The sequence below is a fragment of the Mycteria americana genome, chromosome 1 (assembly GCF_035582795.1).
Source record: "Mycteria americana isolate JAX WOST 10 ecotype Jacksonville Zoo and Gardens chromosome 1, USCA_MyAme_1.0, whole genome shotgun sequence".
In the NCBI taxonomy this organism is placed as follows: Eukaryota; Metazoa; Chordata; class Aves; order Ciconiiformes; family Ciconiidae; genus Mycteria; species Mycteria americana.
In genome coordinates, this window is record NC_134365.1 from 73,759,315 (window position 1) to 73,777,686 (window position 18,372).

Below are 18,372 nucleotides of genomic sequence, written 5' to 3' on the forward strand. Positions count from 1 at the left end.
ATGGGCACGTTTACTTCTGACATAGAGCAGATTTCAAGTGTTCTACTAGGTAGCTCAGTAATTTTTTTTAATATAGTGTTTTATGTGGACCATACATATTAAATCAGTGTGAGTTTGCGTATGTTCTGGAAATAAAGAGATACACTCATAATGATGCAAAAGCCTTGTAGCATTACAACCAATCGAAGGCTTTCTTTCTCTTTTACTTTCACATTTTGGCTTGTTAGCATTGACCTTATGGAAACCACAAGGAATGTGAGAGAGAGAAATTAATACATTTTTTTCATCTTGTTTGTAAACTTGAGTGATACAAGATTTATTTGCTTGGCTATGCACTACAAGTATAACTGTATACAGATTTGTATTTTTATTTAAAATTCTTTCAGGAATTCATTATGTTTGCAGGGCATACCAAGCTCCAGAATATGTTTTGAATGACCCAGTCGAAAGCCATCTGGCATAGGATTTCAGCCATTCTTATATGGTGAACTTACATTGGTGCAAAGTTTCTAGTACAAAGTTTGACCAAACAAAATAATTTTGTAATAGTTGCTTTGCAAAGGCTGTTGTATATAAGATATGCCACAAAATACTGACTCAAGCCAGAGAAAGAAATGTTAAAATGTCAGTTTTTCATGGACAGATTTGATATAATGCTGCTAAATGAGGCTTCAGATTTGTTAAGTTCTCTCATGTGTTCATGATACATCATTGTTCCTTCAGGTCCTAGGCTCAATCATATTGGGACATTGTAATTTGAAATGTTCCAGCTGGTATTGAATTCACGTTTAGGGCTTAAAGGGAGTCACACACAAGGAATAAAGCATTTTAATGGAAGGGAAGAGCCAGGCATTTAAAAAGGCCATGATATTGTGATCCCTCCCACAACATCTTTCTGTTCTGGGAATGATGAAGCAAACTGTCTTCTTGTTTCTTTGCTAAATGTCTGGATGCCAGATCACTTACCTCATGTTCTGTCCAAAATGTCCCCTTGGTTCTGATGTACTTGGTATGTTGTCACTGAAGTAATGCCAAAATACCTCTTTCCTCCTTAAGAGGAACATATTCAAGTTTTAAGCAAGAAAAGGAGAGTAAAGCCACATCATGACTGTGTTCAAACTGAATTATATAAGATTGTATGGCACTCTGGCACATTTTCATCATTTTAATTTATGATTATAGGGCAGCTGTAGTACAAAACCAGGGGATTTTTTTTGTACTGATAAACTTAGAGAATAAAAAACTCATTTAAAAAAAAATACCACATGGTATAGGTTTACTGTTGGCAACACAGATTTAATGGTCATGGCCAGTTAATCCAAGGTCTTTTTGTATTTTTGTCTTTTTACATTCCTGACTTCCAATAAAACTTCAGCTCAGTCTTGTAATTTTCTCTGGAGGATGCACCCTGTACCATAGCTTGTATTGTATGACATAATCTTACACTGTCGGCAGGAAGTCATTTTACATAAGACTGTCTAATGCACATGGTTCTTTATATTGTGCATGTTTCTTGATGTATTTCAGCTGTGGGAGACCCTATAGCCAAATAGAAGCTGGTGACGGGACGCTAGATAGAAATGATGGTACCATACACACCCTGAACAGAACAGGTAATTCTTTGTCCATCAAAAACTCCTCATCCCTTAAAATTCAGTAATTATTCACTGTCTGTCATAAAAGGAGGACATACGTAGGTGAGACCATACAAACTGTCTTTGAGGCTCCTTTCATTTTGTGTGTACAACATGTGCAAAATGCTAATGAAGAATAGAGTTAAAATATAGAGGAAATACGGTTTCCCTCATCTAACCTAGTCAGCTCAAATAACGGTCCTCAAAATTTTTTTCAATCCCTGATCCCATCTTTTTACACTCTGCAGGGTATATGCTTTGATGCCTTTGGACAGATTGTCTGACTTTGGACCCAGCCAAGCAGCACATATGTATTATGAGTCAGAGATTCTGTTGCTATTATTCAGAAGGTCACAGGATGACTTTGATGCAATCCTTGCTGTTCACACAACAAGCTTTGTGATTTGTGTTGCAGATGATCCTGCGCAAGCCACTTCTGACTATGAGACCAACAACAGTGACAGCAGCGATATCGTACAAAATGATGATGAGACAGATTGCTCCAAAGAGCAGACACGGAAGGGATCTGTCTGTAGGACGTACACGCCTGAGACCATCATTCTGCATCCCTTAATACCACCTGAGGTAGCTTGTTTAAGTTCCACTGGCACAAAGACTGAGTGTATACTTACACTGGGGGCAGGGGGGGGACACACACCACAAACCAACCAAAAAACCCAACCCCCCCACAAAAAAACTCCTAGGGCTGTCTAAAGATTGTGACCATGGTTTTAAGCAACAATTGCAGCAGGCTCCTACCTTGCAGTAGGAGGATTGACTTTCAGGAATTGAAAGGAACCATTGAAATGTGCAACAGCTGCTAAGCACTGGCCACTTATGAAACACTAACCATCTATTTTGATGAATAAATATAAGTTTATGGATCTGGCATTAGGCATTTCTGAAATGTTTGGCTTCTGTGTTAGTGTTGCCTTTAAAGGGAATAGATTGGAAGGAAGAGAAATTATCTTCTCAGACTGCCAGCATGATACATAGTCTTCCTGTTCAGCCACTTCAGCTTCTCAATGGCCTTGCAATCTTGGCTAGTATATATCGCGGTCCTTAGTTTAAAATAAATTAACACTTGTCTGAGGGTTCTACATGATATTATTGTTGGTGTATGTCTTGAACAGAAGAACATTGCAGTATGGTGAACAAGTGCTGATCTACTCACAACTACTATATTCAGCTGTAAGCTTGATTGAGATGTAGAGGGAAAGCTTTGTTTAGTTAAATTTTTCACAGCCCGTTGTACAACTGAATTAATAAATTTAAGTTAGCATGAGCTCTTGAAAAATTTATTGTAATCTGTTGAATTGGTGTTGGACATGCTGAGAGAAGGCATTTTTCTTGAGATATTTTGGCATTTACTCATGTACAGTTTCTTAGTAATAATGAAATTCAAGGAAGTATACAGGGAGAAATGTGAAAGGAGGAGCCCACCCCATCTTTTATTTGCAAACCTTGAAAAACAGGTAAGTTTCAGTTTGAGAAGTACAAGTCTTCACTTGGACCAAACTCCATTAGCCATGTTAGATTATAACGAATGGGTCTTGATGCGGAAGCAGAAACTGAACGCTTTTCCCTCTGTGCTGTGGCGAATTTTACAATGAAGAAGACAGACTCCCTTGGAAATGAATGAATGATTCCCATGAATGAATGAATGAATGTGTCTCATGGATAAGTTCAGAGACTGATGTTTCATATACAGACTTTCCTATTCATTCAAGTGAAACAAATTATAAAGGAGAGTGACTAGCTGCAGGGCTGGTAGAAATGGGGACATCTCTGCTGAGCTGAGTCAAGTACAATCGGCTTACAGATGATGCTAATGTGACCTTAGTTTTTAAGAGCATAAATTTTTGCATGAGGTGCTTCACAGAACTAAAATTTCTCTTTATTCTGATTTCTGGCATAGGACAAGCCTGTACTTGCTCCTGAGCCTCTGGTTATGGACAACTTGGATCCCCTGATGGAGCAGCTAAATAGTTGGAACTTCCCAATCTTTGATTTGGTGGAAAAAATCGGAAAGAAATGTGGTCGGATTCTCAGTCAGGTAAGAAGGATATCTTGTCTGCCATGACTGGCTAGGTTATTGACAGTTTTAGACAAAATAGTCCTAGGACCTATTGTCCTTACAAGCTGGTCATCCAATGAATTATGAACCCTGCCACCTAATTCAAAACTGACAATATGAACTCCATCTCGTTACATTCCTTACTTTTAAATTTATATATTTTTACATTTAAAAATGTGAAAAAAACCCACACACACCTATTTTGCCTGCTGCTCTCTGCCAATGAGTTTACATAAACCTTTCTGAATATTCTCTTCTATCTGCAGGAGGTACTGCCACCCCTTACTGAGTTCTTTGTGAAAGGATTTCTCATGGGGTTCAGCGTGGGAGGGCTAAGCAGTAAATATATTCAGTTGATACAGAAAATAGAAAATTTTGGTCCTTTTTTATATTGGAGATTTCAGTCAGGCTGTGCAAGAAAGCAAGGTCTCAGGAAGTGGGGGGGAAAACAGTCCTGGCAATATTCTCTCACCTTTAAAGAGTCAGCACTTTGATAGTAAATTCATATCGTTATTACATAGGGAAGACTAATTTACTATGAATCAGGATGTGAAAGCTTACTAGTCTTGCTTTCAACTATCGTTTTTTCATTCTCTCCTTTAAATTGAATGCAGGTACTGACACAACCCGTCTCTACCCAGCACGATTAATGTCACTTCCATAATCACTTTCTTGGCTGAACTTTCTGCTCTGTTATGCCCCTTTTCCTGGCACACTGACAAATTAGCCATTTTTTCTTACGGAAGTATTGAGGTTTATTAAACAGGAAAAGCAAGTAATTCTATTTAGGGATGGAGGGGAAAAAACCCCAAGAGAATCTGATCTAGTGTCACTTTACAAGGCTTTATGTAGTGATGACTGCTGGAAAGAAGATATTATGTTAATTGGTATAATGTGGGACAATTAACACCCTCCACAAACACAGAGGTTAGTGTGTCAGGCAGATCTCGGTGCAACAAGCTCCAGAGAATGCTGTATCAAATCTTGGTCCCTTGGTAGTTAACTATTATTCAGCTACATTCAATTATCCAGTGGTCAACCAGGAAAACCACAGCATGAATTCAAATTTATTCTGTGGTCTGCCTTTTATCGTTCTGGAGCTTGGCAAGTAACATATATGTTTAACCAGCCTGCCAGCTCTCTAGGTTAATTTTAGAGAAACAGGGAAACTGTGGCTGGATGTGGATATTGAGATAAATTCAGTGATGATCATTGAGACACTTTTGCACAGTGAGCGTGTGATTAAAATGCTTTTCTAAATCATAGTGGTCATGGTGTTTTCTAACAGCAAAGCACATTATAGAACGAAAAATGAAACATAAGGGAAAAAAACCCTTTTTTTTAATGGCATAACTAACAGTTTGGATGAGCCAAAATGTGTGCTGGTTTTACATGGGTGCCTCTATAGGGTTTTTAAGTACTTTACCAAGTTGCATGGAGTTCTGTACCTCTCAGGACAATTCCCCTGTGCCTCCCTCAATTTGCACTAAAACTCCACATTCTTTTTCCCAACATCTGCTTTTTGCACAGGTTCTGAGCACGTTCTCCATTTTGCAGTGCCACAAAATGAGGCCTGTGAAATAAAATAGTGAAGCTTTAATAAATAGTATCTGTGATCAAAATTCAACATTTTCTGTAACAGCCGTTTGTAATAACTTCCACAGCCTCAGAGCAGAATATAGCAAGTTCAACCTTGTTCATAAAATAAAGATAGTTCCTTTAGTTCTTTCCCCCACCTACTCATATGTTCCTAACAAAATTATTTTCAGAAATAAGAGAACTAAAATAAATTAATCTTTTTCTCCAGCTAAAAGTATTGTCTTTTTCTTGTATAATTTTTAAATCCTGGGATATCATAAACAAAGGAAAACAAAAGCTCTAATGATTTATTCTCTGTATTTTGCCATTAAATGGACTCATCCATTAAAAATAAGTAAATTAACAAGCTGAATTAACTATGTTTGCCTTGCTAGGTTAAATTTATGAGATGGAACAAAGCAGAGTTGACACGTGCCTCTAGGGAAGCATTCAGTTTAGAAAGCAAATGCTGGCTTAGCATCTTTAAAGCTGCTTGAGATGTCTGTTTCTTCTTTTTGGAATGTTAAATTGGTTTAGACATATAAAAAGACCCCAAACCAGTCAGCAGCCATAAAAGCATCTGTGCAAAGTACAGTGGAAAGCACTCTAAATGTGGCACTAACAAATATGCATGATAGGGGTTAGAGAGGAATTTACATAACCGTCTCATTTCAGAAAGGAACAGCAAAGCTCTCCAACTGAACTGATGCTTCACAACAGTCCATAAAGTTAAGATAATGTCTTCAGTCACACTTAGCACTCTTCTTACAGCTCCTGTAAAACTAAAGCCTGTGGAAGAGAAACTCATTTTCTTTGGAAAGCAATTAAAGTGAAAAAGAATAGGCTAAAGTCAAGGTCTCTCTCTAGCTTTTATTACTAGGCCCATAGAGATGAGACATGCTGGTGACACTCCTATGCTCTTGGTACATGAGCAGTGTCGAGGCGGGGTGGCATCATTGCAATGCATGTGACTTGATCCCTGGGTAGTGCCAAGAGGAATGTTTGCTCATCTCATCATCATGCCTGACTTCTGCAGAGAGAAGCTGCAGCCATTATACAAAGGAGCGAGGGGAAATCAATCTTTGGGGATGGGATATTCCCAGGACTGTCACAGCAGCCCTTGTGAGGAGTTGTCTTTCTCAAAGCCAGAGAGCAGGTGCCAGCAACTTAAAAGAAACACGTTTGCAGTAAAAAAATACAAGAGACAAAAAAGGAGTGCAAGAGGGTTGCCTGCAAACAACGAGTGGGGAACTGCTAACCTGAACTTTGCACATATCCTCTAACAAGAGCCACCTATGCGTGCCTGCAACACCCAGGAGAGGAGCTACGTGTCAATAATGATCCCCATTTCCAAAAAAGCTTCCATTAGGAATCATTCGGGAGAAGCACTTGTCCTTCTTCAGGCAGCACCACCAGAAGTATCTGAGTTATAAATGATTCATTCAAGTGTTAGCAATCATTGCAGAGACAAGCAGAAAATGGAGGCGGTGGGGAAGAGGCAGTGTGGAGCATCCACTGCCAAGTGCCTGGCGGCTGTTGGAGTTTCCCTGGGCTTGTCCCTGGCAGTGGGGACCGCACTGCAGCTGTGAGGGCACCGTGCTCAGCCCGTGGTTCAGTAACTCCCAGGGAGCTCATGAAGCAGCATGTGGTTTGGGAAGGAAGGATTTTAAAAGATGGAAGTGTTTAAAAAGAGTTAATCCAGAGCAATGAATAAACAAAACTGCACAGTGTTCCTTTTTTTTAAAATGAAAGAATTTAGTTAGTTGACTTTCTGGAAGACATAAATGCCCTTTTTTTCCTCTTTTTGATCTGCCCTTAACCCTTCCTCCTCCCCATTTGCTAAGAAAGAGAGAAAGAAAGAAAACAGTACAAAAATGTCTAAATGACCTGCTTGGCTGTTCATGTTTTCTAATGACCACAGAGAATAATACCATTTTACTCCAAGTCATGGGGAAGAGCTATCATTCATATGCATCACAGTCAGCTTTGCTTCTTTTCAACTGCTGTGGAATTTCCTGCCCCCCAAAGTCCAAGGTGGGGGAAAAATATGCTTTTATGACATGCTTTAACATACCTGTCTAGTATTGGTGGTGTAGACTAGTAAGGGTTGTTCCTGCAGAATAATATTTCTTTATGCTTCCTCTTTTTATACAGGGATATTTTGCTGGAAATATGAAGCTCACCATTCAGTGATCTAAGACTAGAGTGTAAAACCCCTCATCTCTCTGTAGCTGACAGTTTGAATCCCAGGCTGATTTACTTCAGCCATGATTCCAGATAGATAAACAGAATTCTATGGAGTTTCTAATCCAATTATGCATAAAGTGAGTCTCTTCACTTTGCCTCACTCAATACAGGAGGATCCCATGGGCTTTTCAGAGAGTAATGTTTTGCCTTCTACAGGCCCTACCTTTTATTCTAAGCTTGTGTCTTCCAGAACACTGTAATTCAGTTGTTCCCTTGCTCCTTTGCTGTGAAGAGCTTTTCACTTTATGGCCAACAGCCGAGCAGAGAAATTACCACCAGGAGTGGTTTTTCTGACTGCATTGCTAGTGGCACTTAACAATGACGGTAGGAACAGAAGTAAGAGCTGGGGCCACCAGCAGAACCCTGACGGTCAGATATGTGTCATTAGAGGGGCATCCTGGATGGTGTCAGACACCACGCTCAACCTCCCTCTGCATCATCACTGCCTGTTGCAATACTGTGCCAGAGTTAATTCACATGCAGATTTTTCCTGGTAGGGAATGACTAACGGCGGAGGGGGCAGGGGGAAGATCATTAATGCTGCAAATTCATATCCTTTTTTATTATTCTTACTATAAAAACCCACAGTGGCAGGACATTTGAAGTTTCTGTTCATTAAACTTCAAGTGCGAGTCTCAGGTCCCAATCTACGTACGCAATATGCAGAAAGAAATGGCTGTGGATAGGTGTTTGATTTACATTCAGGTGTGAAACATGAAACATAATTTGAAACAATTTCTTATCGGTATAGCACTCATCATTCCAAATGTACTTTAAATTGCTTAGCTTTAGGCAGATCATTACCAGACAGATGTCATCAAAAGGACAGAGTTTAGCTAACAGCAGTAAATAAATAAAGAAGCTGAAAGGCTTCGGGGTCTAATTTGTGAAAGAAGTTAAAAGGTCAGGCAGTAATTTTACTATGTCCTATTGTTCTGTATGTCAAGTTCAAACTTGTGTTCAAAAGTGTCCATTTTGCAGCAGCTGCTGTCTACGTTTCTGAGCACTCATCTCTCCTGAACACCCCCTCACTCATCCATCATACTCTCCCTACCAATATATCCTCTCCTGGATGTCTACAGTTATCTTTCCATGCAGGAACACTTGGAGCAGCTCTGCTTCCTAGGCCGCTTGCTACCTCTGAAATCCTGTTGGAGAAGTCACTTTTGCCATTTCACTTCCAAAATGGGGAAGAGGGAAAGGAGATAATGCATAGGATCCGAATTATTCTCTCCTTTTGTCATTCCTTCACTTGTTCCCGCCTTTTCTGGGAATTGATTTGACTCATGGATGCTCCTTGGAGAAGTTAGTGGGGAAATTTTTCCCAAGACACTAAGGACCTCTGGATACCTTCCTTTATGTGTGTATGTTTCTGAGGTGCTTGAAAAATTTGGGGGATCCACATGCCTAAAAGGAAGAGAAGAACATCTGGAAGGGTGTAATGAAGGAATGAGGACTGTTTGGTACTAATAACTTGTCTGTTTGGCTATGTGGCCACATCCCTATGGAAATGCAAATAGCTGCAGCTATAGCTGGATCAGTTGTACTTGAGAAGATACTACCAGGAAAGCAGGTTTTCATGCAGTAATTCGACAGAATGATTTTTATATCTAATTTTTGGAGTTTTTCTGGTCTATTTAGCAGCACGGTTGTTTTGGTTTTTTTCAGGTATCATACAGGCTTTTTGAAGACATGGGGCTGTTTGAAACCTTTAAAATCCCAGTGAGGGAATTTATGAACTACTTTCATGCCTTGGAATGTGGATACCGAGAGATACCTTGTAAGTAAAAATTCCCGGCAGATACCCAAAACTTTAAGGAAGCATTGCTATTTTCCACACACTTTCTTATTGGAGCCTTTCTTCTCTCATTATAACAGCTGCATTTTTTCTTCTGCTACATCACGACCAAATGGATGACACCCTAGGCAGAGGCTGGTGCAGAACCACAGCCTCTCATCTTTTTTTCATTGCATTTAATGTTTCATGTTGTTTCATAATAATTCGTGGCAAATTCTGTGCAAGCCTAAAACCCTGTAAAGCTACTATAGGTACAAAGAACTGTTTCCTGATGATGCAAGTGTACCCCAGTGCCCCAATTGGAGTTTATTGAAACATTGCCCCCCCCATAAGCAGTTTGGATTTTTACACAGCAGTGCTATGCTACCAAAGGAGATGAGCTTTGTAAAGCAGAAAAGATATGCCAAGTAGACGAGTGCATCCTGTTCTTCTGCAACTACAGCTCAGATGATATTTTTCAGTGTGAATCATTTATTCACTGAAAAACCTGCTTTCAGTCATCCCCAAAGTATTTACTAATTCAAATCAAATTTACCAAACCACTTCAACTGTGAAAGACGCTTTTTTTCCAGGAGGAGAGAGGGAGTTATTACCCCTTTAGCTGGCAGGTAATCCCAATGTTGAGGAATATAGGACACCCTGTTTTCTCCCACCTCCCAGAAAAATGTCTGAAACATTGGTTTAATAAGTCATATAGTCTCTCTCTCAAAATATTAAATACCAATTGGAACAGCTACAGTGGGAGGGATTGAGGGAAAGCTACCTCAAAATGCTTCCCAGCCAGGTGGTTTGGACTCTTTTCTGGGAAAGTGAGAGACCAAATTTCAAATCTTTCCTTGTGTTTGAAGCAGCAGACTATAGCCTGAGGGGGTTATAGGTGGATGTCCCACAGTCTGTCTGTCCTACTGGAGCCATTCCTCTTTGTTTAAAATATTTAAGTATTCACAGAGTCTCAGGATTTTTTGTGAATCTAGCCCTTCATTTCCTTGTTTTTTCTTAAGTGTGTTTCATTTTAGTAAAGTGGAATATTTTGTCTAATACAAAATTAATTTACCTTCCAGTTTTTCATTTCTGTGGAGGTGTAAAAACCAAAACAACTTGTTTGGGCTTAACCACTTCTTTCTTCTGGTTGCTGAACTGAACATTAGTTTTATTCACACAAAGCTAATGGTGACTATCCCAGTTGGATTAAATCACTACAAGTTTCACAAGAGGCTAATCCAGCCTTTACTCCTGAGAAAAGCATTAGACCCCTACGCAGGGCCATCCTCTAGGTTTTGCGTGAGGAGATTAGTACCTCAGGAGAGATGTTCTTCAAGGAAGGCAGGGCAGAGGAGTCTCCTTCCTTTTTTACTTCTTTCCAAAAATAACCATTCCTATGCTGCTTACTGTTTTGCTGTTAAAAATTTCAGCTAGTGGTCACTAACAAGTATTTAAAGGGAAGGTCACAGGGAAGACAAAGGAGAGCAAGAGAGGAAAGCAAGGGGTAAATAAAAGGGCCAGGTGGCATGACATCATGTTGACGTTTAGTGAGTAGGCAAAGTGATTGCAAATTGTGAATATAATAAACCTTTCTGTGTTACACGCGTCTGCCCTTGGCAGGCAGGATTCTGCTGATTTTAGGCACAAAGTAGGCAGTTGTCTCGAGCACTGGAGCGTAGGGTCAGCAAGATGGTGAGCCCTCCTCTGCCAGGGCCAGGAAATGCAGTCTGGCGGCTGCTGCCCCACTAATGGCAGGGCTTAGAAATGTGGGCTCAGCAGTGCTGCTCTGGAGAGGGCAAGTGGCTGTTCCCAGCAGGAGCAGGCATTATCCATCCCATAGCAGTGGCAAGAGGGCAAATATGGCTCTCCAGGGTGCCTTCTCCATCCCAGGTCTTCTCCTTCCTTCCTTTTCTCCCACAGAAGGAGTGGCCTTAGGGTGAAGTTCAACTTCAGTGCTGAGAAACCCTCTGTCAGCTGCACACTGCTTATCTTTAGGATGCAGCAGGTATAAAACCAGGTTGCTTATACATCTTGCTGCCAGTCCCTTCTACTCCCCCAGAGTACAGAGGTCCTTTCACCCCTCGTGAATCTGGTCAACTTTACTTATTACTTCTTAGAGAGGGCTTCTGGACTTGTGTGTTGGTAATTTTTCCTAATGAAGGATACATATCATGTCCAGTGTTACCCTGATTCTTGACCGTTATCTTCTTAATCTAACCTAGTTCTTCACCTGTTCACATCAAGCCTGTTCCAGCAGTTGGTTTGCCAATGAGAGACACATGACTGGTTGGTATTACCAATGTGTTTCCAACTAAGATGACTGATTACCTAGAGGTGTAGCCAATTACTGTGAGTTTTACAGCTGGCGGTGACCCAGCGGTGGAGTCCCACGTTTTTGTGCTTTGTCCTCTGAAATGCATCTTTCCAGAACTGCAGCAGCAGTAATGTAGCCACAGGTTATCATTTAGATTAGCAGATTTCTTTGTGTTTAGCTAGCCCCTGTAGAAGATACCTGTGCTCTGCCCAAAATGATCCTGAATCACAAGCTGAAATGCTTGTCCTTCAGTGGTTTAATCCCAGATGTAAGCGTTGGTCCTGGTGCAGCAAAGCATTACCCCTCTTTCAGCATCATGGTTGCTTTTTGCTAGCATATGTTTAGATGATGATTTGTGCTGAACTGGCATGTGATTCTTTTGCAGCCATTTGTGTTGATTGTGGGATAGTTTATCTGGCCTTGAAGGATTTGGTGGTAGGAGCCTTGGGGTGACTTTTATCTCTCATTTCTGCAAAGAGAGCTTGTAGTAAGCCAGATTACAGGATTTAAGGCCTGAACTCTTATCTCTGGCCAGAAAACTGCAGAAGAACCTGGTTAAACTGTGCAGTGTACACGTATCCCGAGTTTGATTTTTTTTGCAGTGCAGCTGCTAGCACAGCACCTAAATTTGCTCAGGTAGAGTCAGGTAAGTGTTACCTGCCTTGTATTTAGAAACTAGGTGAAATCTGGCCACTGAAGTGGATGAGACTTTCCCACTGATTTCATTTAAATCAGAGGTTAACAGTGCATATTTACCCGATGGCATTTAACTAGCTAAAGGCAACCACTGGAGTAAAGCATTGGAGCTGGTAGCACAGGTCAGGCTCCTTGTTTAACACTTGCTTTGCAAAGTTTCCTAAATTGCAGATCCCACTGCTTCTCTGCTGTTTTCTCTTTCTTGACTGGTGTGAGACATACCATTGAATGTGCTTCAAGTTTAGTAGAAGAAAAACTCCGCATTTATAGGACACAGCTGTTTTCCATGCTTGTGATAATGTTTGATTTGTCTCTGCTCGACTGACTGCCACGCAGTACCCACTAGATGGTGCTGATTTCCCTCTGTTGGAAATATCCTTCGTGTTTAATAGCAGGGTCATTTGCTTTGTATCACAGATCACAACCGAATCCATGCAACTGATGTTCTACATGCCGTTTGGTACCTTACTACTCAGCCCATCCCAGGACTCCCAACTGTGATTAATGATCATGGGTCAGCAAGCGATTCAGGTATATTTAAATGTGCAAGTATCTATGTTGTATTTTTAAAGTTTTTGTCATGAAACTTGCTGTAAGAAAGCCAACAATTGAGGACTGTGTGCGGTACTTGTTGTTTTGTAGACTTTTAAGTTCAGTAGCACGTTGGATGTTGAAGGTGTTAAGGTATGTTTGTGTAACTTTGAAGAGAATGGAATTGGTCCTCCAAAACCTAATACTTTGCATTTAACAATGTGCGAATGCAAGCCTTTGTGGTCACCCATAACAACAACTGTTTGTTACCATTTTATTTTTACAGTAGCTTTTTTTCTAGGAAAACTGTATTAGTAGTGCTTTTCAACACTGCTCCAGAAGCAGTGTAGACTTTTAAATCCTCAAACCCTGCATTGTTTTGCTATTGCGAAACCGCTGGGGCATGCAGGTAGTGCCGTGCACTTGCCGCTGCTTGGCTGTCATGAAGTGTTCCTTTGCCTTTCCTCGCTGTCTCCAAAGAAAGAGAGTTGTTACCATTTTGCAGCTAGTTTGCAAGACCACTCATCTGCTGTTTTATGATTGCTCCTTACAAGAAGCTGTTCTTATTTCATCTTTATATTAACTTCTCCAGGTTCAGCTGTAGCAACTAGAGGACCTATTTGTATTTTGTGGGAGTTCTGAGGGAGTTATTGGAAAAGCAGGAGTTTGTTCCACAGAAACCACTTTCACTTCTGCTTTTTTGGTGGTGTTTGTGTGGCACATACATACCATTTGTGAAACTCTTCAGGATGTTTTGGTGGGGTGGGTAATGTTTTTATTCCTGGAAAATTTTATTAGCAAGGGTTGTCGGAGACTTTGTAGATGAGGTGGAATGAAAGGGATTGAGTTTGGGGGCTTTTTGGTGTTTGTTATTTGAAAGACATTGTTCAGCTGCATGTAAGATCTATTCAAGCAGATTAAATTAGCAAAGCATCTCACTCAGTATCTGCCTCTGACAGGCATGTTCAAGCTGCTTCAAAAAGAGGCTGTTAAGATGATTATCAGCAAAGATCCAAAGTCTAGACCTCTGGTTTGGAAAACATGCACCATAATTGAATTAATAAATGCTAGTCCATTGCTTTAAGGACTGTTAGTGTCTCATAGACTAATCTATATGATGAAGCAATTAGACGAAGGAGTGGGAAGATCAAGTTACCCACAAAGCTCCAGCATGGCCGTGAATCCATGGCTTATTGCTAGTAACTTAGAGAGTTTGAGAACAGGCTCTGCCGGATGGCTGGAAGATCCCCACATGGGATCAGAATTTGTTCCTTTCCAGTTGTGTGCCTTATTGCACTGGATCATGTGCACAGTATCAGAAAACATTGAGGTCAGGATATGTTTACTCTTCTGTATGTGTTGTAAATTTGTTTCTTCTCTTCCTGCTTTGTTGCTTCTATCTGTTTCAGTAAGTCACTGAAAAAGTGATAAGAATTTATTTATTTATTTATTTATTTCTGCTCAGATTCTGACAGTGGAATCACTCATGGCCATATGGGCTATGTGTTTTCGAAGACATACACACCTACAGATGACAGCTACGGATGCCTAGCTGGCAACATCCCTGCCCTTGAATTGATGGCTCTTTATGTAGCTGCAGCCATGCATGATTATGATCATCCAGGAAGGACCAATGCCTTTTTGGTAGCAACGAGTGCTCCTCAGGTAAATAAATCTCAAGCAGCGTTGCTGTTAAGTTTGGAAGGTCTTTGCCTGTGGCTTCCATTAAGCACAAGTCTACCAAATATTTTGAAACAGCTTATCAAAGTGACAGAAATAATCACTTTACTTGGGGATTACCGGTCAGAGTCTTCTTAAACACCCTCACCACCCTCAGTAGAGCTGTTAAGAAAGGTACTGATAAAATGTCTCAGTGAAGGAGAAGCTAATGCTCTGCTAGCTGACAGAGAACAAAGAATTATTCTACCCAGTAAGGCACAGAAAGATTAAAATAAAATAAAAAAACACCTGTATAGTTGGTTGACAGCGCACCATGCAAGTTAGTTTGTGCATGATCGTAACATATTTTCTGTTGTTCCTATAGAATATGAGCAGCTGCAGTCTTTTATGAATGTATTTTTACACTATGCATCTGTCGGGGTGGAGGATGTGTGGAAAATAATCTCAGTTTTTATAAATTAAGAATTGAGACTTACCTAAGGTTACACAGAAGTTGCTGCCAATGCTGGGAGTTGAATTCAGCAATTCTGAGTCACTGTTTATTGGCTTAATTATGAGATCATCTTTCCTTACTTTACATAGCTGACCTGCCTGGCTTCAGCATACTGTGCTGAAAAGTATTTCTATGGACAAGGAAAGAAAAAAAGATAGCTTAATGATGAGAAGTCAGGTAGGAATGCAGAAATTCTAGATTTACTCCCCAACTTGGATCCAGACGACTTCTCTCATCAAGAGCAAGTCACCTGAATTTGCTCTATATCAGTTTCTGTCTACAAACTGATAGTAATACTTCTCATCCTTGCAACATCTTTCTGTGATCGAGAACTTTGATACTCTGGCCAGGTAATTAGATTGATAGAAGATGTACACTATCCTTAAATCTATTTTTAAGATATGAGTGCTATAGCTTTGTGGTTATAAAAATCAACAAGGGAAGTTAGATGATTAACCTTAATGTATTAAGTTAGATGATTAACCTTAATGTATTGTCCCTAGTTTGAAAACAAATTAATGGGAGAAATTCAAATTCTTGTTATTTTGGAGGGTTTTGGTTTTGGTTTGTTGTTTGTTTGTTTGTTTAAATCTGATATCACCTGAAATTTGCAGAACTTGTACTTGGCATCTGGTTTTTTTCTTCTTTTTCATGACAAGCAGTATCAGCTTCCAGTAATGATAAAGTGCTGCTGTATTAAAAATCTGCCCTCAGGATTTGGGCCTGGGTAGCAGAATATATCTATCTCAAATGCTTACTGTGCGGTTAGGCAAGATGGGCTGTAAAGCTGAGTTGCTTCAGCAACCTGTTCTCTGGGGTAAAGAATAGATTCTATACTTTAGGATAGGACTGAATTTTTTCATCTCTAGATGACAGAAAAATATAATTGAAGTGAAAAGCCACTGGAATGTATGTGTATATATTTGTGTAAACAGTTACAAACTTGTATCTATTTTACATAGAAGCATATTTCCAAAAGCTTTTCTTTCCATAAACCAAATCGTCAAAAAACTGAATGCTGCTGAAGTGGACAGATTTCCTGGATGGTTGTTGTCCCTTAAAGTCTATTTTCTAGATCTTTCTTTAGTTTCTGAATGGAATTGCCATCACTATGACAGTTATGCATCTTGTTTTGGTAAAGGTTCAACCAATTTTGGATTTTAGCATTGAGAAATCTGTCAGGCTGGGTGTGCGTTGTCAGGTTGCAAACTGGAATTTCACTTGTTTCTGTGTTTGCAATCAGTCCAATATGGACAGAATTGCCAGGTACAAACACCAAAGACAATAATGCCTGTTAAGTGAGGTTAGTTCTGACAATCAGGGAAGCACACACCTATATTATATTAGTCATTAATTTGTGGCCTGAAACAGAATAATCTGTTGTCATATGATGCAGTTCAGTCAGGAACCGAAGACCCTTGAACACGAAAGACCCCGATTTTTCAAATCAATCTTCCAATAAATCTTCACCATCACAGTTCAGGTGTCTGCTATTAGTCCTGCCAATATCACATCTTCAAACCTCGAGAAGTTCTTTAAAAAAAAATACCAAACAAATCACCCAATCCTGAACCTCCCTCATACATCATCCCCATTCTCATTTCTGCGTTGCAGTGTTTCTTTTGCTAAGAGGTTTCTCAGCTTTCAGCTGCCCACATTGCTTTCACAGGCGGTGCTGTACAACGACCGCTCCGTCCTGGAGAACCACCACGCCGCTGCTGCCTGGAACCTTTTCATGTCGAGGCCAGAGTACAACTTCCTGGTCAACCTCGACCACGTGGAGTTCAAGCATTTCCGCTTCCTCGTCATTGAGGCAATTTTGGCTACTGACCTGAAGAAACACTTTGATTTTGTTGCCAAATTCAATGCCAAGGTAAGAAGATTGGTTAGGGTTTCTGGTAGATGGTCAGAAAAGATTGTGGGGCTTGGTAGCATCACAGTGAAAAGGCTAGAAAGGCTGCTGCGTTTCTCTTTCTTCCGAATGTCCTTTTGGCTGCTGTAAAACATTCTGTTGAATAGTAATCTGGCACTTCTGTTATTTTTTACTTACTTAAATTTAGTGGCACAGCTTCTTTTCTTATATATGTTTAGTTTTTTCAGAAAGTAGTTTGAGGCTAAGGATATTATGGACTGTTTGAATATAAATTCCACTTACATCCTACTTTTCAACATTGTTTTCTTGTTCGCTGGCGCTTTAGACCTATTAGCAAAGTACTCGGGGGAAAAAAATCAAAGGTGTTACCAAGTTTCCATAATGGCTAAATACTTAATGTGAATTTTTATTAGTTTAATTGTACTGTTATATTATCAAAGCACAGAAGTCATAACAATTTTGAAATTCTAATTTCAAATGCGATGAAAGCATGATCTTTCTTTCCTATTTTGTTTCAAATGGGTAAACCCCAGAGAAAGGTCACTAAAGATCTTTCCTGCACACTCCATTCAGTAAGTATAAAATTGCAACCCTGGGAAACCATTCTTAAAAATTATTGTACAGTTTCAATCTAACTTATTGGAAATCACCACCTATCAAGTTACTTTAATAAACTCCATCATCCATCAAAGCTGTTGGCATGTTACCTAGATGATACCTGCCTTTGGAGCTGGTACGGCCTTCTTGTTCCTTGTGAGAAACACACCAAGCACTGTGTGTTTCTCATCCAGGACTAGGACCTCCTAGCTGTTTTGGTGACATAGACAAAATGTTTTCTTGTGGTATTTCTTAGGCTGGACCTGTATCCTGAAATGTTGAAGCCTCCAGATATATATCTGGTTTTGTTTTCTATTTCCCTGTAACATCTCTCTCTTTACAGCTTCTTAAAGCCTAACAAAGAAAGGCCTTAAATTATGGTCCAGGGTAGACAGAGACCTGATCTGTAGATCTGTAAAAGTCTGAACTCCTTCTGCACTGCTGCTAGTCATGTCCCAAAACCTCTGGTAATATCGGGGGGTTTCTTTAGGTCTTAATTTTAAACTCTGGGATCATTTTCACCAGCCTAATTTCCTCATAAAGTACTGAACAGTATTGGCAGATTCTCATCTGTCAGGGCTACAGTGACAATAAAGCACTGGGAATTTAGGCTGTCTGAATACATCCTTTGAATTTGACAGTTTGGACCAAAACCTTCACTTCTGTGAACATAAGTAAGAAATGAAAGAAGACAGGCTAAACCAGTGATTACTGTGGCTTTGTCATAGAGATTAACTATCTTAACTGTGGAAGAGGACAAGCTTGACCAAAGTACTAGCATAAATTGTGGATATTGAAAACTAAATTTGTCTTAAAACTATCAGGCTGGACAGCCGCAGGTGTAACCACTGTTGTAACAAAGCAAGATGATA

General features: G+C 39.9%; 1 protein-coding gene across 7 annotated transcripts in view; it reads left to right on the forward strand.

Annotated features, from left to right (window-relative positions):
- PDE3A (phosphodiesterase 3A) overlaps positions 1-18,372 on the forward strand; it is a 268,394-nt gene that overhangs the window by 230,732 nt on the left and 19,290 nt on the right. For all 7 annotated transcript variants that reach the window (XM_075505830.1, XM_075505786.1, XM_075505840.1 and 4 more), the window contains exons 7-13: positions 1,528-1,613; positions 2,050-2,219; positions 3,553-3,690; positions 9,205-9,316; positions 12,744-12,857; positions 14,323-14,522; positions 16,700-16,903. In XM_075505830.1, coding sequence (XP_075361945.1) covers positions 1,528-1,613; positions 2,050-2,219; positions 3,553-3,690; positions 9,205-9,316; positions 12,744-12,857; positions 14,323-14,522; positions 16,700-16,903 — 1,024 coding nt within the window. The remainder of the gene's footprint in view (positions 1-1,527; positions 1,614-2,049; positions 2,220-3,552; positions 3,691-9,204; positions 9,317-12,743; positions 12,858-14,322; positions 14,523-16,699; positions 16,904-18,372) is intronic.